The sequence below is a fragment of the Cyanistes caeruleus genome, chromosome 24 (assembly GCF_971803275.1).
Source record: "Cyanistes caeruleus chromosome 24, bCyaCae1.hap1.1, whole genome shotgun sequence".
In the NCBI taxonomy this organism is placed as follows: Eukaryota; Metazoa; Chordata; class Aves; order Passeriformes; family Paridae; genus Cyanistes; species Cyanistes caeruleus.
Window position 1 is genome coordinate 2,480,286 of NC_141724.1, and position 24,202 is coordinate 2,504,487.

Here is a 24,202-nt window from a genome sequence, read left to right on the forward strand (position 1 = left end):
CTGGGGAAAGCACTGGGAGGTGTTGGGGGCTTGTCTTTCCACAGAGAAAATTCCCAGCTCAGGTACCCAGGGGCTTTCACAGCAGATTCTGGCTCAAGTCTTCATCAGACACCTGGAAAAGTAATTTTTCTCCGTAGAGTGACTGTAAAAGAGTGAAACAGAAGAGAAGCTGTGATCTGGCATTGCCTCTCTGTGGTATTTGTAGAAGTCATTTCATAAGTATTTCTGGGTTTATGCCAGTATTGGTATTTTAAATGATATTTTAAGGAGCTCTGGGAACAGAAAGGTGGAGAAACCCAGGTCAGAAGGGACTTTTGGAGCCAACCTCCTGCTCAGTTAAGAGAATTATCCCAGATTTTACCCCAGCCCAGACATCTGGGAAGAAAAGGCACAAATAATTACTGGGTTTTATTCTCCTTTTTAGGAGTTTTTCACAGAATGTTGGTTTATTTTCAAGGTTTTAGGGGAGGTGTAATTTTTCTTTCTATTCTTTAGGACCAGAAGACCCCTGTTGGCTCTGAGTGCATTGGAGTGAGAACATGAAATCACCAAATTTCTGAGCCACTATTCCACTAATTTTTTATTCAGTGGAGTCCTTCTCACTGATAGAAATTCCCGCAGATCAAATACACTTTAACTGATGATTTTTACAGGAGCTTTTCTTTAGAAAAGCACCAACAATCTGAGACTCTTACATAGAAGCTGGTCATCCTGATATTTCCAAGGATATCAGAGATTGTCCTGCACAATAAAACACAGAAGAATGGCATGGTTGCAACACAGTGAACAATAATTACTTCTGTGTAATTCTGATAAGGATTTACTGAAAGAGGCAGGAAGGGCAATAACAGCTTTACTACTTGCAATCGAAAATTATAATCGACCCTACAATAAATATATGAATTTTATGTAGGATTTAATCCAAGTCTTGTGAAATCCATGGTTTAACGTTTCTTGGTAAGGAAGAAAGGCAAGAGTTTGGCAGCAGAATGTGATTCTTGGACTGTGGATTGTAATTCCTGGACTGCAGACCTGGTGCCTCTCCTGTGGAGGTGTTTTCCTTACCAAGCCACAGATTCCCTGCTCAAAATTTGGTTTATTCTCTTTTATCAAGGGACATGATACTTGCAGTGCCAGTTGCAGCAAACACCCACCTACATTTGCCAGAGCCCATCCTGAACTCCTGCTCTTCTCCTGGACTTGGGCTCTCCTCCATCCCTTCCTCCCTTCCAGGGCTCCTCCATCCCTTCTTCCCTTCCAGCCAAAGCTGGCTCCAGGCTCCCTGTGGTGCTTCTTTCCTCTCCTTTAAGACAAAACACACGGATGCACTGCAGGGAACACCCCCACTAGCACCTCTCTAAGTGTTCAGGTGTGTCAGACACCAAATGAGGCCATTATTTCACAGTTTCCTTCCTGTGAATAAGGAATGTCCCCTCACCGCTGTCATGGCCAAAGGTTTTCTGTCCCTAAGTTTATTTCTATGGTCTGGATTAAGACAGGTGCACGTGTCTTTGCAAATCAGTTATTACAAGGGATTTTTTTGGGCCTGTCTTTGTCAGCTTTGCATGGAATGAGCTGGATTTGGCCGCAGAAGCTGCCCAGAGTGAAGCCACTCACACCACACAGGTCCCTCCCTCCAGGATTTTCTATCGCCCACAGAGCCACAAACCCTCCACACACAAAATCCCAGCCTTGCTTTCAGCAGGGCTTCAGCATTTCCTTCATTTTGCTTTGCATTTAAACAGGCTGAAAACAAAACCAAACAACCCCTCAAGGACTTTGCTTGCAGGTCTGGGGCTGCGGAACAGACACGTGTCCGGGAGATGGAAACATTCCACGGGTCAGACTCCAGCCCTTGCAAATTTAAACCAAAACAACCACTGCCACCCCAAAAGGTGATTCCTGGCCAATTTACCTGTCTGCTTTTGAAGCTTGATTTTGGCCAGGGTGAGGATGGTGATGGTGATGCAAATCAGCAAAAGCAGAGCTGGTAACACAGCTGGGAGCAGCCGTGGCTCACCCGAGGAGCTGGGAAGATGAACCACCAGGGTTAAATTAGGTTTGGAGTCACCTTCGTGGTTCATGAAGGTGGTTGTTTTCACACTAAAGAGTACCAAGGAGTTGTAAGCTCTGACTGAATCAAAGAAAAGTCAAGAGAGTCAAGGAGAGTTGCAATCATTTGATCTGGAGTTTGGCTTATGAGGAAGTGATTTCTATGGCTGCCGTGTGGGGTTTGTGCTGCCAGCTGAATTAGTCCCTCCAAAGGGAAAATGAGCTGTTTGCACAATACAAATTCACAAGAAACACACTTTTCGGTGAGTTGTCACATTTTTGGAAGGTGCCTTCCCTCCTTGTGTCAGGATGACAGGGAGATGTGGCTTGGGGGAGGCTGGGGTGGGGAGGACGGGGCTGGATGCGGATCCGAGGTGCCCATCTCGGGATTGAACTGGATTTGTGGACTTTGCCCAGGCTGACCCTGCGATTCCTGGTGCATCTGCACCACGTCCCCTCAGCAGGGCTGGCTGGTGGCCACAGCTGGGGGAGAAGCTGGAGCTGCTCACAGGGAGCACAGGAGGTGAATCCACTGGGGAGCCGCTTGCACTGGGGTGAGACACAGGAACTGGTGTGGAGAACGACCAGGGAACAATTCCTGGCCAAAACACTGCCAGGCTTTGGCTGAACCTCACCCAAAGCTCACTCCTGGTTAAACAGCGAGCTCCCACACTGCCCATGGGCTCCTGGCTGCTGCAGGGCTCGGGGAAGGGGTGGCCTGAGCTGTGCAGCAGCCACACGTTCACCAGGGCTATTGCTCAAGCCTCAGCAACATTCCCAAGGTCCTGTCCCCATCCTGAGCCCAGGGAAACAGGCAGGAGCACAGCTGTTGACTCTGGCATCTGCTCCACAGGAGCAGCCAGCACCGGGAGGGTCAGAGACAAGTTCAAAGTGTGCAGGGACACGAGGTGACCTCACCACCTTCTCTCCCTTTTCGTGTCTCCTGGAGGTGTTTTCAGCTGTGCACAACTTCCACAGGGCCCTGGGGAATGGGGCAGATGGGGTGAGAAGCACCAAGGGTGTGGCTGTGGACTCACCTCTCCTGAAAGGCTTCACCTGGGGAGGTTGCAGAGGTGCCAGGAGTGGCAGAGGGTAGCAGGGAGCTGCTGCCGTGGGTGACACTGGCCATGGTGGTGACCTTGGGGACAGTGGTCATGCTGGTGCTGTGGCTGACACTGCCCATGGTGTCCTTGGGGGCACTGGCCATGGTGTCCTTGGGGACAGTGGCCATGGTGGTGCTGTGGGTGACACTGGCCATGGTGTTCTTGGTGACACTGGCCATGGTGGTGTCCTTGGGGACAGTGCCCATCACGTCTGCCATGCTCCCATGCCTGGCCGTGCTGGGGGCAGCAGGACTTGGTGCCATGGCTGTTCCTGGGTCCCACGAGGAGCAGGTTCCTACAGAGAATTTTATTTAATAAAAATTTATTTTGAGGCTTTAATCCCCTCTCTTTGGCAGAGGCAATGCGTTTGTTTGATTTCCCAAAGATTTACACATCTCACCTCGCGTCTCACGTGAAAAACCACCAGACTGGGGCATTTCTGCTCTCCTGGGAGTGCTACAGAAAGCACCAGTGAAAACCTGAATACCTGGCAAACATCCTACTCTAACCCCACTCCTTCTGCCTTAGCCAGAGGAGCAGTTCTGTGGATCTGGCTATTTACACTCTGCAGTTTCTCAGATAACCTTCAGCTTATCCTCAGAGCCAAACACCTCCCTGTGCTGCACTTGCCAGGACCAGGATGTCAGCTCCTGGGGGTTTGCATCGTAAGGAATCAATAATAGAACCCAAAGCTCTCCAATTTCTTCGGAAAGCTCAGCTCTCTCACCCCTGAAAACCTCCCCCATCGCCTCGGCTGCTCGCTCACAATTAAAGGAGATTTAATTTCATTTGATGCCGTTTCTCACGGTGTGGAAAGGTTTGGGGACCACCCAGGCCGTGCCACCACCTACCCTTGTGGATGAGCAGCTTCAGGGAGGCCGTGAGCTCCGTGTGCCCACTCCTGGCCCCACACCAGTACCAGCCTTCATCCTCCTCCCTCAGCTGCCTCAGCAGCACCGTGTAGCTCCCGCGCTGGGGGTGGCTGCTGGTCATCTGTATCCGCCCTCGGTAGGACTCCAGCACAAACCCCTCATCATCCAGCAGCACTGGGCAGCTCCCTCCCTGCCACCTGCACAGGTACTTCTTCTCGTAGGTGCCCTTGGGGTCGTGGTGGCACTGGAAGGACAGCGAGCCCCCGACGGTGCCGCTGAGGAACTTGGGTCTCCTGGGAAGGGCGGAGGCTGCAGGGGAGGACGCAGAATTAGCGCTTCACACCCCTCAGCCAGCGCTGAGCTCCCCGTGCCCTGTCCTACCTGTGGCCACCAGCAGAACCACCTCCTGCAGGCTGTCCTGACCCCTCGGGCCTTGTGTCCCACACAGATACAGCCCCGAATCTTCCTTCTTTAAGTCGTTTATCAGGACTTTGGAAGCTCCAGAGCTGTCCTGAGGGGTGATAACGATCCGTCCTTGGTACCTCCTGCCCACGTAGCCATCAGAGCTGGCGATGAGAGTGCAGCTCCTTCTGCCCACTTTGCACCAGAACCTCTTGTGGTCACCCTGGGTGTCCCCAGAGGGGCACAGGACTGTGACAGAGCCGTGGAGATCCCCTCGGACCAGCTGGGTTGGCCTGGACACGGCAGCATCTGCAGGGAGAGAGCAGGACAGGAGCTGTCAGCACACAGCTCCCAAAAACCTGCCCCATCCTTTGGGCTCTACAGCTCAGGCCATGCCCCTGAGCGCTGCCCTAGGATAATAAATAGATAAATAATAAATATTCATCTTTTTTTAGATTATAATACCTCAAAAATATCCACACACACATAGTTCACAGCCTGAAACTCCAGCAGTTATTTCCTTTACTTCTCCAAATCCCCTTCACTCAGACATTTCCCGTGTGCCCTTCCCTGGAATCTCCAAATTTCTGTTTCCAACAGGCAGGAAAGGGTTTCCTTCCACATTTCTGAACAGCTGATTTGGCCAAACCTGACTGCTTTTATACCCCAAAATTAAAAATATCATATATCAATATATAACATAGCTAGGATAGATTCATATATAATATAGTATATTGATATTAAGTATATAATATATACTAGAATATCTATTATATATTATATATTTTCTATAAGTATATATTTTATAATGGAATATATTAATATAATGTATTAATATGATGTATTACGTTTATATATAATATATTTATATATAATATATTTATATATAACATAAATACAATTCTCTGTTATAATATATATTATAATAGATGCTATATTATATATTAAAATATACATTATAATATGTATTATATTATAATCATATATATTACAATATATATTATAATTATAAATATACAATTATTATAATATAAATATAATGATGTATTAATAAGACATATTATATTAATATAAGTAATAATTAATAGCCACATTATATTAATTATATATTAGACAATTATAAATAATATAATGTAATTAATTAAATATATATAATTATACTATACTTATATAATATAATTAATATAATTAATATTATATAATATTATATATTATCTATTATATAATTAATACTATATATAATATGATATAATTATTTATAATATTAATTATATTAATACAATTAATATATAATTATAGAATAGAATTAATTATATAAAATTATACATAATAATTATCAATTATAATATCTTATATTATTAAGATTATATTATATTATATTATATTATATTATATTATATTATATTATATTATATTATATTATATTATATTATATATAATGTAATATAATGTAATGTAATGTAATGTAATATAATATAATATAATGTAAGGTAATGTAATATAATGTAATATAATATAATGTAATGTAATGTAATGTAATATAATATAATATAATATAATGTAATGTAATGTAATATAATGTAATATAATGTAATGTAATGTAATATAATATAATATAATATAATATAATATAATATAATATAATTATTGTATAATTAATAAAATTAATGCATTTATTATTAACAAATACTATAATTAATATAATTAATTACATATAATATACACTATACAATATTACATTAATATCTATCACTACATTAACAATAAAACCTGAGGCACCTGCTCCCAAACTCTCCCAGGATCCAAAACACCCCTACCTGCCAGGACGGTCAGGTTGAGGCTGACGTAGAGCCCCTCGTTGGTGCTGCCAATGCCACACCTGTAGGTGCCCGAGTCGCTGCTCCTCAGCCCTGTCATTGTCACCGTGAAGGTGCCGTTCTGGGGGACGTCCCCCAGGGCCACCCTGCCCCGGTAGTGGCTGGAGGTGAAGCCGCTGGAGGAGATGATGGTGTAGCACACCCCGTTTGCTGATAACTTGCACCAATATTTCCGCTCGTATTTGTTGGCCGGGGTGGGGGAGTAGAAGCACTGGTGGGTGATGGAGCCTCCGAGGCCTCCTGCCAGAGCCCTGGAGCCGTACAGGCTGCTGGAAACCGGCTCTTCTGGGGCACAAACAGAAGGCTTTGGTTACTCACAGCCATCGCTCCTTGAGGCAGGGCTGTGCTGCTGAGGGGGACACGGAGCTCAGGAAATCTATTTTGGATGTAGTGTTTCCCCTCCCTGAGTGCCCACAGAGCCACTGGCACAGATGGGGAGACCCTCAATGCCCCTTCCAGGACCCCCCAGACCTGGAGTTAAAGCTCAAAGGCAGAAATTAAGGCAGAAAAGCCCTTTGGCATTTGCCTGAGCTGGCAGCATCCTTCCCCCTGTGCAAGCTGTGCAAGGATTCTCCTCCCAGCTCTGGCCACCTTTGCTGGCTCTCTGCAGGTTTGGACTGGGCAGGGGGTGCTCAGACTGGTTTCCAGTGCAGGTGGAGGTGTTTGGTGTCCAAGGGAGGTTCAGCCAGAAGAACACGGCCTGTGTGCCCGGTTCCAGCTGAGCCTGCTCTTCTCAGGGGCTGGGACTCGGTGTCTCCCTGACTCACCTTGCAGCAGAGCTGCCAGAAGGAGGAGAAGCACCATGTCCAGCCCTCCGGAGTGCTCCCTCGGCAATCCTCACCAATCTCACGCTGGGGAGGGGGTTTTGCTGATTTCTGTGTTATCAAGCAAAAGAGAGAGATTGTGGCAACCACCGGAATGCTCTGGGGGCTGCTCAGGGCAGGGCGCTGCCTCCCTGCTGGCTCCAAGTCTCTGACCTGTCCTAGGCCAGAAAAAGGGGAATTCTAAAAGGAAAAAAGATGTTAATGGTGCTCTGCAGATCTCACACTCCTGCTTTGAACGCTGTGCTCTGGGGATGGGGTAAAGGCATCACTGGGAACGGGAAACGGCCAAAAATATGTGAGGGATCTGCTGTGGTGCTGTGGCATCAAACCTTCCCTTCTCCATCCTCCCTTCTCCATCCTCCCTTCTCCCTTCTCCATCCTCCCTTCTCCCTTCTCCCTTCTCCATCCTCCCTTCTCCCTTCTCCATCCTCCCTTCTCCCTTCTCTCTTCTCCCTTCTCCATCCTCCCTTCTCCATCCTCCCTTCTCCCTTCTCCATCCTCCCTTCTCCCTTCTCTCTTCTCCCTTCTCCATCCTCCCTTCTCCATCCTCCCTTCTCCCTTTTCCTTTCACCATCCTCCCTTCTCCATCCTCCCTTCTCCATCCTCCCTTCTCCCTTTTCCTTTCACCATCCTCCCTTCTCCATCCTCTCTTCTCCATCCTCTCTTCTCCATCCTCCCTTCTCCCTTTTCCTTTCACCATCCTCCCTTCTCCATCCTCTCTTCTCCATCCTCCCTTCTCCATCCTCCCTTCTCCATCCTCCCTTTTCCCTTCTCCCTTCTCCATCCTCCCTTTTCTCTTTTCCCTTTTCCTTTCTTCATCCTCCCTTCTCCCTTTTCCCTTCTCCCTTTTCCCTTTTCTCTTCCTTTTCACTTTTCCCTTCTCCTTTCTCCCTTCTTCATCCTCCCTTCTCCCCTCTCCTTTCTCCCTTCTCCCTTCTCCCTTCTCCGTTCTCCCTTCTCCCTTTTCCTTTCTCCCTTCTCCCTTCTTTTTTCATCTCAAGAAACAACAGGAGAAGCTGCAGATCTCAGGGGTGCCAACATCCTTAAACATCTCCTGTCACTCCCCCAGTCATCTCCATTTATATTTATATTTATATTTATATTTATATTTATATTTATATTTATATTTATATTTATATTTATATATATTTATATTTATATTTATATTTATATTTATATTTATTTTTATTTTTATTCTTATTCTTATTCTTATTCTTATTCTTATTTTTATTCTTATTTATTTAATTTTTATTTATTTAATTTTTATTTTTATTAATATCTATATTTATATTTTTTGTATTTATATTTTTATATTTATTTGTATTTATATTTATATTTTTATATTTATTTGTATTTATATTTATATTTATATTTATATTTATATTTATATTTATATTTATATTTATATTTATATTTATATTTATATTTATATTTATATTTTTATTTTTATTTTTATTTTTATTTTTATTTTTATTTTTATTTTTATTTTTATTTTTATTTGGCAGTGGGGACAGCTCGGGACCCCCCAGCTCTGCTCACTCAGGGCAGAGAGGGTTCAGCAGAGCCTCAGCACCTCCCTCACTACAGCCAAAAGAGACAGAATTGGGGGAAAAAAAGGGATTTCCACTCAATTCCCACCAGGCTGAAGGACTCGAAGCAATGAGGAGCTAACAAAAATTCCCTGTAAAGAGCTCAATGGCTTTTATCCATCCAAAAAATAAAAAAAAAAATCAGTAAAAATGTGATTTCTGTGCTTATTTAATATTTTCTGATGTCCAGCAGAGCATTCCTCATTTCTGGTCTGCAGGACAGAACCCTCAGCTCTGCTTTAATCTCATTTAATGTTAATTTTAAGGCAAGGAGTTGTTTTTTAATGCTAACCCACAAATAAGCATTAAATGTAAAGCAGGAAGAGACAAGAAGGAGCTAGAGAAATCCCAGGAGTAAACCATGTATAGCTGGGCTTTTCCTGTCTTTATTTCAGCCTTATATTGTCAAAATGTTTATAATATCCATTTTTGGCACCTGATTAAACCATTATCCTGCTGCCATCCGGAACTGGGATGCATTTTACCTCACCCATTTCATTTTTTTGGGTGTTCTAGGCCAAAAAGATCAGTAAATTTAATTTATAGCTTTAAAAGGATAAAAAAAAATAGGCACAATGGGAAGAAAAGTCATCATAAATCACTACCTTTATTTTTATAGAAATAATTATGTTGAATTTCAGAATTGTTACATACTGTAGGTGAAATCTCTTTCCTATAATCACTCCAAAAACCAGTATTTTAAGGGCAAATTCAGGCTTGCCTACCTTAGATTGTGATGCTTCTGGAAACTTTCTCTTCCTCCACCTCCAGCTCGGATTTTTTTTTAATAAAGTTGTTTTTGCAGCTTGCAGCTCAGTCAGTATTTGCTTTTCTCTTGATGTTTTATGCTTTTTTCCATATATATTGATGTGTAGATTTTAAAACAGGTGCACTAAAAATCTTCTGAGGTCTCGATGTGCATTTCTGAGCAAAGTGGAGATGGTCAAAATGCTCAGAGGAGTAGCAGAGATGTCATCAAAAAGACCCCAAAATGATCTTTTTTAGCTATTTGGGATGTGATGACATCATGGAAAGGGAAAAAAAAAAAAGGGATGATGAGGCCTGGAGCAGAAAATGCAGAGTTTGAGAGGAATTCCCCTGCTCTGCAGACAAAATACTGAAATATAAAACACGTAGCATGTAATGAAATGGTGTTTGCTGCACTTCCAGGCAGAACTTCACAGCGAGAACTTTGAGAAAGCTTCCTCAGCCACCTGTGGTTTGACTTCACTGAGCTCATGTCTGTGTTTTGATCCTGTTTTGGGGTCAAAAAGATGATTTCTGCTTCAATTTTTGTCCTAAACCCGTCCCAGAAGTGTGAACAAGGTGGGTTGAGAGTCTGAAGGTGGAACTCGGGGCAGTTTGTTCCTGGCCACAAACACAATTCCTCTTCTTGCAGGAACCAAATCCCTGAGAGGAGTTTGGGTATGCCGACAGCCCCAGAGCCACGGAGGCACGGCAGTTCCTGCCAGGGACTTTGGGCTGCTTTGCCTTGCATTAAAAATGTTTGGCTGCAGAACAAAACCCACCCGTGGCACCTCTGAGGGGGCTCCAGCAGCCCCCAGGATCTGCAGAGCATCCTCAGGTGAGGAGCGTGAGGGGTTCAGAGGGACATTCAGAGGAACCACACGGCTCTCCAGTCCTGTGGGGTCCAGAGCCTTCATCTTCCCCTCTCAGGTCAGACAGGGTGTGAAGAGCAGATTGTTTCCTGTGTAAAACAATCCTTGAAGGCCTCTGGAATCTCCCTGGCTGGAGATAAATCCCCACCGAGCAGTTTTGCGCTGTTAATGGTGATATGATTTCTTATATGGCAGCAATTTTCGTGTTTTGTACCAAACCTGAGCCAAAATCCCCCTCTCTTGGCTGGGCTCCAGCAGAGCTGCTCTGCCTGGGGGCATTTATTGCCATGAGAGCAGCAAAGCATCACTCTTTGAGTGATAAAATGGGATAAAAGTGATGGTGAGAGCCCCCTGGGAACACCCAGCGTTATTTTAGAGATTCACAAACCATGGAATTACAGGAGACCCTCCTGGGGCACTGTCACTGCCTTGCACCTTCCACTGCTAAAGGAGAGTTAAATTTTTTAGAATTTATTCCTCTGGGCTGTGCTTGTAGAGGAAATTCCTCTGGCAAACGTGTGCTGGAGGGGGAATCTTCTCCCTGGGAGCAGCACCGGGACAGGCAGAGGCTCCATCCCAGGAGTTCTATCCCTGTGCAGATGTGGAGGTTGCTGCCAGCACCTCAGCACAGCCTGTCTGTGCTCAGAGCTGCAATTAATAAATTAATTATTTATTAATTAACCCTGGCTGCTCCACAGTGCCCACTTCATGATTAAACTCCTGCCTGGAAGCAGCCAGGGGTGGTTTTGCTGCACATGAACTCCTCTGCAAGGAACAACACTGCCCCTGTCTGTCTCTTCCTGGACTTCCAGATCCAAAGGTGTTTGGAAGAAAAGAGCTGAGGTCTCAGGGGGAGTGGAGATCCTCACCCCCTGCCCTGCCAGGGTGATCCCAAACCCGGGATTTCAGAGCAGGAACGAGGAACAGCGGGTCTGGTTCTGGTTGAAGATATTGTTGGGTAAGTTTGCATCACTGGCAAATGGAGGAAATCAAAACCCAAATCAGGAAACCCTGATTGTTTTAACACAGCAGGAAAAGGCTGGAATGCCCCTGGTGGGGCTCCTCTTTGCAGGTTCTTGGTTCTGTGGGGCCAAGCCTGGCACGGGTGGGAGCTGCAGTGACGAGGTTGGGCCTTTTCTCGTTTACAATTCCATTAGAAACAAAGAACAGGGGCAAAAAAAGAAAAGAAATGATAATGGAGAGAAGCATGGTGGGGTTGGAGAGCTCTCCTTGTGAGCAGGGAAGGGCAGAGCCTCAACTCCAAACCACCCTGGAACGTGGATAGAAAGCCTCAGACATCTCCAGCATCTCCCACAGAGCTGGAGCGAGCCCAGCTCGATCCTGGAGCCCAAGGTTTGGTGTTTCAGCACCAGCTTTGGTGTTTCAGCACCAGCTTTGGTGTTTCAGCAACAGCTTTGGCGTTTCAGCACCAGCTTTGGCGTTTCCCAGCTTGGTTCAGCAGCATCCAAGCCTCCCTCCCCACCTCTCAGCCCCAGGGCTCCCCCAGTGCCACCCTAGAGACACGAGAGCTGTTATTAACACAAATGATTTCTGCTGTGGCCTGCTGCAGCTGCTGTTCCCTGACACTGCCAGAATCCCACCAGCCACTGCTCCTGAATTTGATCTTTGTAATGAAAGGTGTTTTTAACTGAGACAGGAGGTCCTGACAGGCTCATGCAGACATGGAAATGACACGTCTGAGCCAGGGTGGGACTGATGGTTAGGAATTAGATGAATATTCTGTGAAAAATGCAAAGCTGGGTGTTTTCTTTGTTGTTTTTAACGTTGTTGACACATAAACTCAGTCTGGATAATCTGCATGAAGACACTGAGGGTACATTTACCAGCTCTTCTGAGACTTGCTGCTTCTGCAAGGCTGTGATCTCTCTTCGTGGCTGTTTTGTGTCTGGGCTCTGCTGGGATTTTGCCTTCCAGGCACAAATCAAGTTAAATATTCCCAGAATAAGATTCACAGAATCATGGAATGGTTTGGGTTGGGACCTTAAAGCTCATCTCATGCCCCTGCCAGAGCATGAAGTCAGATTTTGGTTTCAGGGGTCCCCAGACAAGAACCCAGGAGCTCTGCTGGGCTCTGGCTGAACCTGGGGGTAGATTTTGTGTTCCCCACCCAGACTTGGAGCAAGCTGGGATTGCGGAAGAGGAGTGAAACTGGATGAGCTTTAAGGTCCCTTCCAACCCAAACCATTCCATGATTTGATGATGATGACAAAGCAAGAGCCTTTGTTCCTTACAGGCAATTTCATTTCCAAACTACCGCAGGCTTTCCTTAGAGACAGGGACTGACCCATGGAGGCAATTGCCCTCAACAATTTACTGATGTTAATTAACTGCTGGCAGCACTAAGCTGCACTCAATCCCTTCCATCTCTGACCTTGCAGCAGCAGCACCTTTCCAAGACAGTCTGTGAATACCAAAAAGGCTCAGGCTGCCACAAGCCAGGCTTTCAATCCCTCTCCAAACCTCGCTGGAGCTGCTGAGACAAGGGGAGGGCACCCTAGCAAAGAGCTGCAGGTGCTGACCCACGGAAAGAATCCAAGGAATGTGAGGTGCTGATGCAGGGAATGGAGCAGGGAAATGCAGGTTTGTAGCTGAGCAATGAAGTGAATTATTCTGGGGCTGGCCAGCCTGACGCAAAGCTGTACCAGGAGGAGAAAAGTCTCCAGCAGCAGGAGGCAGAGGGAGCAGCTGGGCTGCAGGAAGGCACTTGCAGGTGCTCCAGGTGGAGCTGAGGTGGCCTTGCTCCCTGAAGCAGGGGCAGGAGCAAGAATAGGATCAGGAATTGGAACAGGAGCAGGAGCAGGAATTGGAGCAGGATCAGGAATTGGAGCAGGAACAGGAACAGGACCAGGAATGAGAGCAGGAACAGGAGCAGGATCAAGATCAGAATAGGAACAAGATCAAGATCAGAATAGGAAGAGGAGCAGGAGCAAGAACAGGATCAAGATCAAGATCAGGAGCAGGAATATGAACAGGAGCAGGATCAGGAGCAGGGGCAGGGACAGGAGCAGGAATAGGAATAGGAGCAGGAATAGAATCAGAGGCAGAAACAGCAGCAGGAGCAGGGGCTGAAATAGGAGCAGGAATAGGAATAGGAATAGGAATAGGAATAGGAATAGGAATAGGAATAGGAGCAGGATCAGGGGCAGGATCAGCAGCATGATTGGGAGCAGGATTGGGAGCAGGATCAGGATCAGGGGCAGGATCAGCAGCAGGAGAGGGAACAGAAGCAGGAGCAGGAATAGGAACAAGATCAAGATCAGAAGCAGTAATAGGAACAGGAACAGGATCAAGATCAGGAGCAGGGGCAGCAGCAGGATCGGGATCAGGATCAGGAGCAGGAGCAGGAGCAGGAGCAGGAGCAGGAGCAGGAGCAGGATCCCTCTGTCAGCAGCAGGGCTCAGCTCTGGGGGACAGCAGGCACAGTCATGGGCCTGCTCTTGCATAAGGTCACAGCCCTGGGGCATGAACAGCTCCGTTTCTAAGGGCTACAAACAGATCCAGCAGGTAAAATTCCATATTCCCCTCGCAGGACTAGACAGCGACGCCTGCTCGTGGAACGGGGCCTGCCTGTGGTGATTCAGCCCAGAGCATTGGCAGCTCCAGGAAAGGCACAGAAATGTGGAGTTCATTCCCAGAGGAATGACCCTGCTGCTCTGGGCTGTTGTTTTAATTTGTTCTTTTGTTTCCATGTCATAGCAGCTCCTGTTTGTGAGCGTCACCACGTCACAGATTGATAAGGGATCTTTGGGAGTGAGATTTCCCCTTGGAAATCGGAACAAAGCTCAGCTTTCATGACACCAGCACACAATGGCTCTGGCTAAAGCCAAAGATCGGAAGAGAAACCTTTTGTTTCCAAAACAATCCGGTTTAGAAACGTTTAGGTTCTGTTTCAGGGCAAAAATGCTTTGAGAGAGTCCTTAATGCTCTCCTCCTTTCTCATTAGATAAACAAGGTGAGATTTCCCTTGGGACTTGCATCATGCAGGTGCTGAGCAGTCAGGCAGAGCTGGAATCAGCCCTGGGTGAGACAGAGTGGTCAGAGGAGAGGAGCACGGGGATGAAAATGCAGCTTTAACCCAGGCAGGAGCTTGGCTGACCCTTTTACTCAGCTCTCAACCTGGCATCTCCCACCTTCTGCCTTTAAAATGAATCATTTGCACTTGAACGTCCCCAGCCCGAGCAGATGGGGCTGGGTGGGAGCTCTGCTGCACATGGGGCTGGTTCAAGCCTGCCAGCAAGCACAGGAGCACCGGGAATTCCACAGTCCCTCTTTGTGCTTGCAGGGAATCACAGAATCACGGAGCAGTTTGGGTTGGAAGGGACCTTAAAGCTCCCCTTGTTCCTCCCCTTGTCACAGGCAGGGCCACCTCCCACTGTCCCAGCTTGCTCCATGGAAGACTTTGCCTGTGCTGATAGAATAATTCCATTTTATAGGTGGGTCAGACCTGACCTGGCTCATCCTTTGTCTCAGAATTGTTTTAAACTCCACTATTGAGATTTACCTGACTGCCACATAAATCTGCACCACACGGCCCTTTCTGATCACACACAGGTTTATTAGGGACACCAACCACCTCTGCTCCCCAAGGCGTTGGCAGCATCAGCTGGGCCTGAGAGGTGCCAGGACAGCTCAGAAGGGACGAGCTGGAGCTGTCCCAGCCTTGCATCGGCCCCGTTTTGGGCAGCACATCTGGATCTGGCACCAGCACAACCTCTGGCTGTCACTTCCTGCAGTCCAAGCCTCTTCCAGGTGCTGGATCCAGGTGCTGAAGGCTGGGTGGGAGAGCAGTGTGGCAGGGGAGGCAGTGGGATGTCTGTGCAGACCCCCAGCAGGCAGTGGTGCTTCCAGGAGGCGCTTTCATGTGGCAGGTGAGTGCTCAGGCCTCAGAGGCTGTGATAAAATTAATTAAAAAAAAAAACCAAAAAAGTCCTAAAGGAGCAGCAAAGTCCAGCAGTTCTTCCCAGAGATGGTGACCCCTTTGAAAATAAACCAAACCCCTAATTCCACAGCTTCCCTGTTTTGATGAATCCCCAAATGCATTAAAGCCCTTGCAGGAGAACATGCCCTGTCCACGCTGAGAGATGCTCTGTATAAACAAAAAGCTCACACACATCTGCTATATACAAAATATTCTGTCCACGCAGCGTTCCTTGGCGTGAAGCTCCCAACACCTCTCCCACAGCGCTGGGGCAGGAGATGGCAGCAGATGCTCGAGCCCAAGGCCACTGGATTTGGGGTGAAAAGCCCCACGAGTTATTCCTTCAGCAGCCCCAGCTTCTTGAGCGCCTCGCGCCGGTTCTCGTCGGCCGCGGCCTTCGGGGAGATCTTCACGCTCACAGCAGAGCGCGAGGGCCTGGGGAAGCTGGGCAGAGGGTGGGATCTCCTCTTGCTGCTCTTGTCCTGCTCCTCACTCTCCTTCAGGCCACCAAAGTCCTTCCCTGGCCCGAGGGAGGTGGGCCGGGGGCGGCCGGCCCGCAGGAAGCTGGGGGCCAGGCGCTCGATGAAGGACATCTTGCCCAGGGAGCTGCTGCTGCTCCTGGCGTTCTGCTCCTTGCTGCTGCTGCTGATGGAGCTGCCCAGCCCCACCCCAGAGCGCTCCAGGGTGTTGGATTTGAAGGTCATCTGCCGGATCCCCGGCACGGAGCCCTCCCCAGGCTGCCCAGGGACGGGGAGCGGCGTCTCCCTGGCGTGGGGATGGAGCTGGGCGCTGGGCTCCCTCCTGGCCTGGGACAGTCCCAACTTCTCCAGGGCTTCCCGTCGGGCTTTCTCCTTCTCCTTGGCGTCGAGGTGGCCCGAATTCCCCTTTTCAGCAGCGCTGTCGCCGGCAGGGCTGGGCTGAGGGGTGGCTGAGGGTGGAGGTGCTGCTTTCACCTTGTGGTTGTGCTCCGTGGGCAGCGGCACTGAGCTGTTCCTGCTGCTTTTCAGGATGATGTTTGGGGGCAGCTTGCGCGGTTTGGGGGCAGTTGGAGGCCCACGCTTGGCATCGGGGTCCTGAGGGGCCTCTTCCAGCGTGGATTTCTCCTGGTGGCCCCACAAAGTCCGGATCTTGGTCTCCTTGGCCACCTCCCCTTCGGTGTCTGAGCGAGGGCTGCGTGACCACTCCAGCTCATCCTGGAAGGGCTCTGGAGGCCGGATAATCACGGATTTCGTGTGGCTTCCAGAGCTGGCTCGGTCCAGCCCCTCCTTGGGCACCTCCTGCGCTGCTTTTCCCGCTGGCTCCGTGGGGACCCTTCCTTTGCTGCCAGAAGCTCCGTTGGCTGCAGGGATGTTCCTCGGAGCGCTGGGGCAGCCTGGGCTGGAGGGGGCAGAGATGATTTTCCCACTCTTCTGCTCAGCCCCACCACGCTGCTGATCCCTGCTCCGAGCGGGAATCCCATTGCCAACATCTGGGAAGAGAGAGAGGGAGCTGGAGGAGGCAGAGATGATTTTCCCACTCTCCTCAGCCCCACCACGCTGCTGATCCCTGCTCCGAGCATATATATATATAAAATATATATATATATAAAATATATATATAATGTATATATATTATATATTATAATATATATATTCTATATATAATATATTATATAATAATATAATACAATTATATAATATATAATATAAAATTATATAATAATATTATATATTATATATTATATATTATATATTATATATTATATATTATATATTATATATTATATATTATATATTATATATTATGTATTATGTATTATATATTATATATTATATATTATATATTATATATTATATATTATATATTATATATTATATATTATATATTATATAATATATATTTATTATTATATTGAATATTAAATTAGATATTGATTATATTTTATTAATTCATTTATTATATATAATTATATATAATAGTTATATTATCTATAATAATTATATTAATTATATATTATTTTTATATTAAATATTATATATTTATACAAAGAGAGCTTTGCTGCTCTCTGCCCGGAGCACAGGGATGGCTCTGGGGCTTTGCTGCTCTCTGCCCGGAGCACAGGGATGCTCTGGGGCTTTGCTGCTCTCCAGAGCACAGGGATGCTCTGGGGCTCTGCTGCTCTCCGGAGCACAGGGATGCTCTGGGGCTTTGCTGCTCTATCCGGAGCACAGGGATGCTCTGGGGCTCTGCTGCTCTCCAGAGCACAGGGATGGCTCTGGGGCTCTGCTGCTCTATCCGGAGCACAGGGATGCTCTGGGGCTCTGCTGCTCTCCAGAGCACAGGGATGGCTCTGGGGCTCTGCTGCTCTCCAGAGCACAGGGATGGCTCTGGGGCTCTGCTGCTCTCCAGAGCACAGGGATGCTCTGGGGCTCTGCTGCTCTCCGGAGCACAGGGATGCTCTGCAGGGATGGGACCCCCTGAGTCCCCCAAATCCTGCTCCCTGCCCTGGGTGCCGAGGGGTTCCAGCTCACCCCCGCAGTCCGTGTCATCCGTGGACACGCCGCTGTCTCCTTCTGCATCCAGGGAGCCAATGGTTTCCTCCAGGAACAGCAAACACTCCTTCTCCTCCACGGATAAATAATCATAGCTGCTGGCGCTCTGCGAGAAACAGAAAGGTTTATCTTATACCACAAATATATATACACATACACATATATGTATATATGAGAGAGAGGTTTACTTTATACCACAAGTATATATACACACACATATATGTATATATATGAGGGAGGTTTACTTTATACCACATATACATGTAAAAGAAAGAGAGGTTTACTTTATACCACAAATATATATGCATACACATATATATATACATATATGACAGAAGATTACTTTATACTATATATATATATATATATATATATATATATAAAAAAAGAGAGGTTTACTTTATACCACATATACATGTAAAAGAAAGAGAGGTTTATTTCATACCACAAATATATATATATATACACATGCACATATATGTATATATATGTAAGAGAGAAATTTACTTTATACCATATATATATATATATATGAGAGAGGTTTACTTTATACCACATACACATGTAAAGGAAAGAGAGATTTATCTTTTACTACAAATATATACATATATACACAACATATATGTATAGGTATGAGAGGTTTACTTTATACCACATATACATGTAAGAGAAAGAGAGGTTTATTTTATACCACAAATATATATGCACACACACATATATATATACATATAAGAGAGGTTTACTTCATACTTTATATATATATATATGAGAGAGGTTTACTTTATACCACATATACATGTAAAAGAAAGAGAGATTTATCTTACACCACAAATATATATATATATACACACATACATATGTGTATATATATGTAAGAGAGAGGTTTACTTTATACCATATATATATATAAAAACAGAGGTTTACTTTATACTACATAAACATATAAGAGAGATTTACTTTATACTATATATATATAAAAGAGGTTTACTTTATGCCATATATATATATACATACACACACAAACATGTATATATATATGAGGATATACCTTATACCACATATATATACACATATATATATATATAAAAGGGAGGTTTACCTTATATCACATATATATATATAAAGAGAGGTTTACTTTATAATACATATATATATATATATAAAAAGAGAGGGGTTTTTTATACAACATATAAATATAAAAGAAAGGTTTACTTTATACCATATATATATAAAGAGATGTTTACTTTATACTACATATATAACTATATAACTTTATATATATAACTTTATGTTAATATTATATTTTTAATATATTATCTATTATTTTTATATAATAGAAAAATATATTAAATTAAATTATTATATTTAATATAATATATTATATATTATTTTCATATTTTTCTATTTAATGTCCAGGTAGTTTAGAGAGCCTGTGACAGCTGCTTGGCCAGTGGCTGTTGAATAATGAGTATTTACTGCTCCAGAAAATTAGACAATCTCCTCTAAAAATAAGAAACATATATATGTTTAAAGTCTTCTTTATAGTATCCTACTCTGTGGGTCAGAAGGTGGATTATTCTGAACTTGGGAGCTTGGTCTCTACCTTTTATTTATTTAAATTGAAGTGTGAGCAGATGGGTAACAAATCTGTATCTACAGACACCTGTACTGCTCAGCAATGCTGAATCTTAGAAAACACCGTAAATAATGAAGGTTTCTGTGCAGGTGATGAACTCTCCTTGCTCTCCCATTCGTACCTGAGCAAGAGTTGGTGAATTTTTGGTGTGTTTTGAGCAGCAGGAGATGTGTTATTGCAATATCAGATATCAAAGTGATTCCTGCAATCTGTCCTGGACAAAATGAAGCGCAGGGCAGGATGGAATGCACATCAGATCAACGAGCACGGGGCAGGAATTATCTCAGGTGGAGTTGTTTTGCAGAGACAGCTTATCCAAATCTTCTCCTGTGCAGTATCACAACCAGTTCTTCCATCCCCATTTACTCGCAGGGTTTGGTTCTGGTTTGCAACACAGCAAATGGAGAAGCTGCCAGGCCTGGGCTGCTCTCACACGTATCAATTATGCTCCGAGTCAGGCAGGATGTAATTAGCCCATCAGTCTCGGAATCGGTGCAGGGAGACAAACAAGCTTTAATGGACAGATAGTGAAGAATTCCACATCTACACCCATGGTCCAAACTCATCTCAACTGGGGAAACTAGAGGAGCTCAGCTCGCTCCAGTGCAGTCACTCAGCCCAGCTGGTCTGATCCCTGCAGCCCTGGCAGCACAGCAGCCTCCCCAGGGAGGGGATCCCCACCCCAGGGAGAGGATCCCCACCCCAGGGAGAGGATTCCCACTGCAGGGAGAGGATCCCCACCCCAGGGAGAGGATTCCCTCCCCAGGGAGAGGATCCCCACTGCAGGGAGAAGATCCCCACCCCAGGGAGAGGATCCCCACTGCAGGGAGAGGATCCTCACTCCAGGGAGAAGATCCCCATTCCAGGGAGAGGATTCCCTCTCCCATCCTGGCCCAGAGCAGCCCCTGCAGCGGCGAGGGCTGGCAGTGCTCTGGGGCAGGAATTCATCTGGTCCTGGTGCTGTCTCAGGGCCTCCAGCTGCCTCCAAAGCACCGATGGAGAGCGGATTTGAGCTGAGATCCACCCAAAATCCTTCTGCAGCTCAGAGGGGCGAGCTGGGCTGGGCTCCCCAGGGTTACTCACCCGCTGCGAGTGGTTGGAGGCCGTGCTGGCCATGCTGTCACAGCTGCCAGAGTTGCAGCCAGCCATCCCCAGCTCCTTCCTAGGCATAGCACGGGCTGCCCTGGAGGCTGGCACGGGGGAAATATCCCGGCTGGAGCAGGAGAAAGGAGAAGGATTAAGTTGTGAGATTCCCCCAGGGGTGACTCAAGCACGCTGGGAGGGAGGACAGCAGGCTCTGAAGCTGCTGGATGGAGGAGCTGTGCCCCATCTTAGGCTGCTGGCTCCAGGAGAAGGCACAGCTGGGTTTTTAAAAACCATCCTTGAAGTTTTCCCCGAAATAATTGGAAACGGGGTCATCTCTGCACAGCCAGCTCGTGTTGTGGGTCTCTGATCATCTCACAGGGGTGGATAAGGCACAAGACAAAGCTGTAAGCCCAGCTCAGGCTCAGAGAGGCTCAGAAATCCCAGCCCCAGCTCATGGGACCTCTTTCCTCTGCCACACCCTGTGCCAGCCCTGCAGCTCCAATTTATGAACGTGCTGGCCCGAAATGCTGCTGGTTACTCACATCCTCGCTCTGTCAGGGCTTCCTCCTGGCGAGGAGCTGCCTCTGCCACCCTTCCTTGGGGGCCCTGGGGAGGTGTCCCCAGGGAGGTGTCCCCAGGGAGGTGTCCCCAGGGAGGTGTCCCCAGGCCTTTGGGGCACGCCTGGGTGTGTTTGGGGACAGGGCTGACATGGCTTGTGGGGAGCAGGGCAGGCTGGGGCTGTGCCCAGGGGGGTTGGAGCAGCACCCCAAGGTCCCCCCTGCTCACAGCAGCATCCCCCTGATGCTCTTCTGGATGCATCCATCACCAGAGGGACCCCAGTGTGACAAACCCCCTGGGTCTGGGTTTCCAGCAGCAGGGCAGGGTGGCAGAGGGCACAGTTATCCCTGCACAGAGCTCACAGGACGTGTCAAACGCAAAACACCGAGCTCCCAAAACCTCCTGGCACCGCCAATTAGTCTCCTCCACATGCACCAGCCCGTTTTTGGGGAGGGAACTGGGCTGTGGGGGTGAGAGGGAGCAGCAAAACAAACACCAACACCCCCTCCAAGACACACGGACCCACGCAAGAGGATTTGCTCCTCGGGAGACAGAGGAGCCCTTTGTGCTGGAACCTGCCGGCAGGAACACACTGCTGCTTTTTTCTCTCGTAGCAGGATCAGGGAATTAGATCCAGCGATAAGTGAGCAGAACTGGCTGCTTGTTCAGAGCGTTAGACCCTGAAAGAATTCTTTTATAATTGGAATATGCCGCAAAAATCAGATTTCAACACCCACGCCCTGACAGATCTAATCCTTCCATGCAGGAGGAGTTTAATATTCCAATCTCAGCTTTGCATTATTTACTGCTTAAGTGACGTTGCAGTAAGTGGTGGCTTTGGAACAGCAATTCCCTGGATTCTTTGGATTCAGATCCATTCACAGCCAGGGATTTGAGCTGTCGGGAAGCAGAGCTGAGCTTGGGGGACTTTAGGCCTCTGCACTGGAACATCCACAACGTGAAATTTAGATTTTTATCAAAACTAGAGATATAGATTTATAGATTTACATGGACTCCTAAGTTGCTGGAGGTTTGACCACGGTTGTTTTGCTGCTCCTGGCTGCCTCCCTCCCAAATTTCTGACAGCAAAACCCTCCTGGGGAAGTGAAAGCCTTGCTGGAACTTGAGTGTGCAGCTGCTTGGGGCCAGCAGGGAGGCATTTTCTCCACGAGAATCCCCCCTAACCACCAGTCTATTACAGAAATCATTTTCTCTCTCATTCAAACAGCATTTGCAGAGACCTCAAGCAGCTGCCAAGGCTTTGGCACCCACCGAGCCCCAGCTCACGAGAGGCAAAGCTCAGCCCGAGCCCGCCGGGCGCTGCTGAGGATCTGCACCAAAACAAGAAGTTCCTTTTCCTGCCCATTAATTCTCTGATGTGATTACGGCTCCAGCACACTCATCCAGCTCAGGAAAGAGGAAAAAATCAGTGTTGAAACCCCCAGTTTTAATGATTCAGAAGGATTTTAGTTCCTTCTTTGCGGTGAGTAACAGCCACAAGCTAAAAACGCGACCGAGCATTTGATTTACACGACACAGTACTCAAAAAGCTGTTTTATAGCTGGGTTTCAGTGAGGTAGATCTCTTCCCCAGCTAAAAACATATTTGGAAGCAGCTATTTTTTATCGAAATCCAAAGGCCAGGTCCCTCAGCTGCTGTGGCCGTTGCCATAACTGTCCTTTAAAAGCCCACGGGGCCATCAAAGAGGTGCTGGGTAGCAATTAATGCTAATTGCTTTAGAGAAGAGGCTACTTTCTTCCAGCCAGCACCACTCCAAGCTCTTCATCCCAGTTTAGAAGAGCTCGGTTTTGCTGTCTGGGGCAGAGCAACCAGACCCCTCCTGCCTGGGAAAGGGCACCAAGCACAAGCCAAAGCAAATTCCCCTTCGCAGGCTCTGAGCAGCCCAGGGGGAAGGACCCCAGCTCAGGGGGAAAGGGGCCAGGGGGAAATCTGAATTTCCTCCTATCTCAGCAGGTAAATGAAGCACCCCAGCAGCTCCTTGAGCTGTTTGCACAGGTTTTCCCTGCTTTCCTCCCACCAGCAGCACCTTCAAACCACCTCATCCTTTGCTGGTGAACCCCCCACCACATTTCAGCCTTCCAAAGCAGAGTACCCAGAGCCCCCCAGCCCCTCACCCGCAGCCCATCCAGCAGGAAAAGCACAGAGAGCAAAGAAAAACAGGACCAGAAATTCTTATTAATCTGCTTTGTTGTTTTACCGGGCCGTCCGTCGTTCCGTGCTGCACAATTCCTTGTCCCGGCCGTGCCTATCCCAGGACCTCTTTGCTTTTCTGGGCTAACCAAACACAGCCAGGTTACACATTAACCCTGCTGCAGATAAGGCTGTGCTGGCCAGGCTCAGCAGGTACGTCCTGACAGGTGATCCCCAGCCCCTCACCTGCAGCCAGGGCGAGTGGAATTCATCCCGCAGCCCTGTGAGGTTCCTTTCCTGCTGCTCCAGCCCCCAAAACCCGTCGGTGCTGTGCCCCAGAGCGCTGGGTGTGAGCTGGCAGTGCCCGGGAGTGCTCGGTACCACCCAGCTCCTTCACTTCCCTGCTGTCCCCTGCTGTCCTGGGCACGGCTTTGGCTGGAGACTCCTTAATCCGACATCCTGTTCTGCAGCATAGCTGACAGCAGAGCACTGAGCTCAGCCCTGACCCCAGCCTTGCACACAATAATTAAAAACCTGGCCCTGCTCTGGGTGTTCGCTCCCAGGAACGCGTCACCCACAGCAGATTTCTTCTCTTGGGGTAGGAGCTGGCTCCTGTTTGGCTCTCAGAACAGCCTGGCCTGGGACAGGTCGCTGCTTGCGTTTCACCACAGCTTCCCAGAGGCCAGAAGTTTGCTGCCTGCAAAGGAAGGAGGTTGTGAAGACAGGCAGAAAGTGTTTTGGAAGGGAAGTTTCAGCGCGGATTTACAGCATGGGGTGCCCGGGTCTGCACAGCTCCGAGGTTCCTTCTGCCTGTCCCGACCTGCAGCTGCTTTTGTCCCAGTTGGCACCGATCCCTGGCACCAAAACCCTCTGCAGGCTCCTTCCCGTGTGGGGACTCCTTCCCCAGGCAGCCTGAGGTCTGTTCCTGGAGCTCTGGTGGAAGCTGAAACCCCCGAGATGCCC

At 47.3% G+C, this 24,202-nt stretch overlaps 2 protein-coding genes across 3 annotated transcripts; both read right to left on the reverse strand.

The window, feature by feature from the left end:
• Positions 1-98: 98 nt before the first annotated feature.
• On the reverse strand, positions 99-6,630 carry LOC111939674 (Fc alpha and mu receptor). Its single transcript, XM_023941992.2, has 8 exons — positions 6,621-6,630; positions 6,247-6,588; positions 4,409-4,738; positions 4,007-4,336; positions 3,090-3,450; positions 1,916-2,028; positions 1,155-1,303; positions 99-142 (listed from the first exon to the last, which is right to left on the reverse strand). The coding sequence occupies exons 1-7, from the start codon at positions 6,628-6,630 to the stop codon at positions 1,155-1,157; spliced, it is 1,635 nt and encodes a 544-aa protein (XP_023797760.2). The 3' UTR covers positions 99-142.
• Positions 6,631-14,893: 8,263 nt separating this feature from the next.
• C24H1orf116 (chromosome 24 C1orf116 homolog) lies at positions 14,894-23,763 on the reverse strand. Of its 2 annotated transcripts, XM_086861637.1 has the most exons (5): positions 23,486-23,617; positions 23,307-23,383; positions 20,528-20,657; positions 17,788-17,914; positions 14,894-16,745 (listed from the first exon to the last, which is right to left on the reverse strand). In XM_086861637.1, the coding sequence occupies exons 3-5, from the start codon at positions 20,612-20,614 to the stop codon at positions 15,613-15,615; spliced, it is 1,347 nt and encodes a 448-aa protein (XP_086717763.1). In that variant the 5' UTR covers positions 20,615-20,657; positions 23,307-23,383; positions 23,486-23,617; the 3' UTR covers positions 14,894-15,612. The 2 variants fall into 2 exon arrangements, with proteins under 2 accessions (XP_086717763.1, XP_023797906.2); XM_023942138.2 differs by lacking the exon at positions 23,307-23,383 and having other exon boundaries at positions 23,486-23,763.
• Between the last annotated feature and the right edge of the window lie 439 nt (positions 23,764-24,202).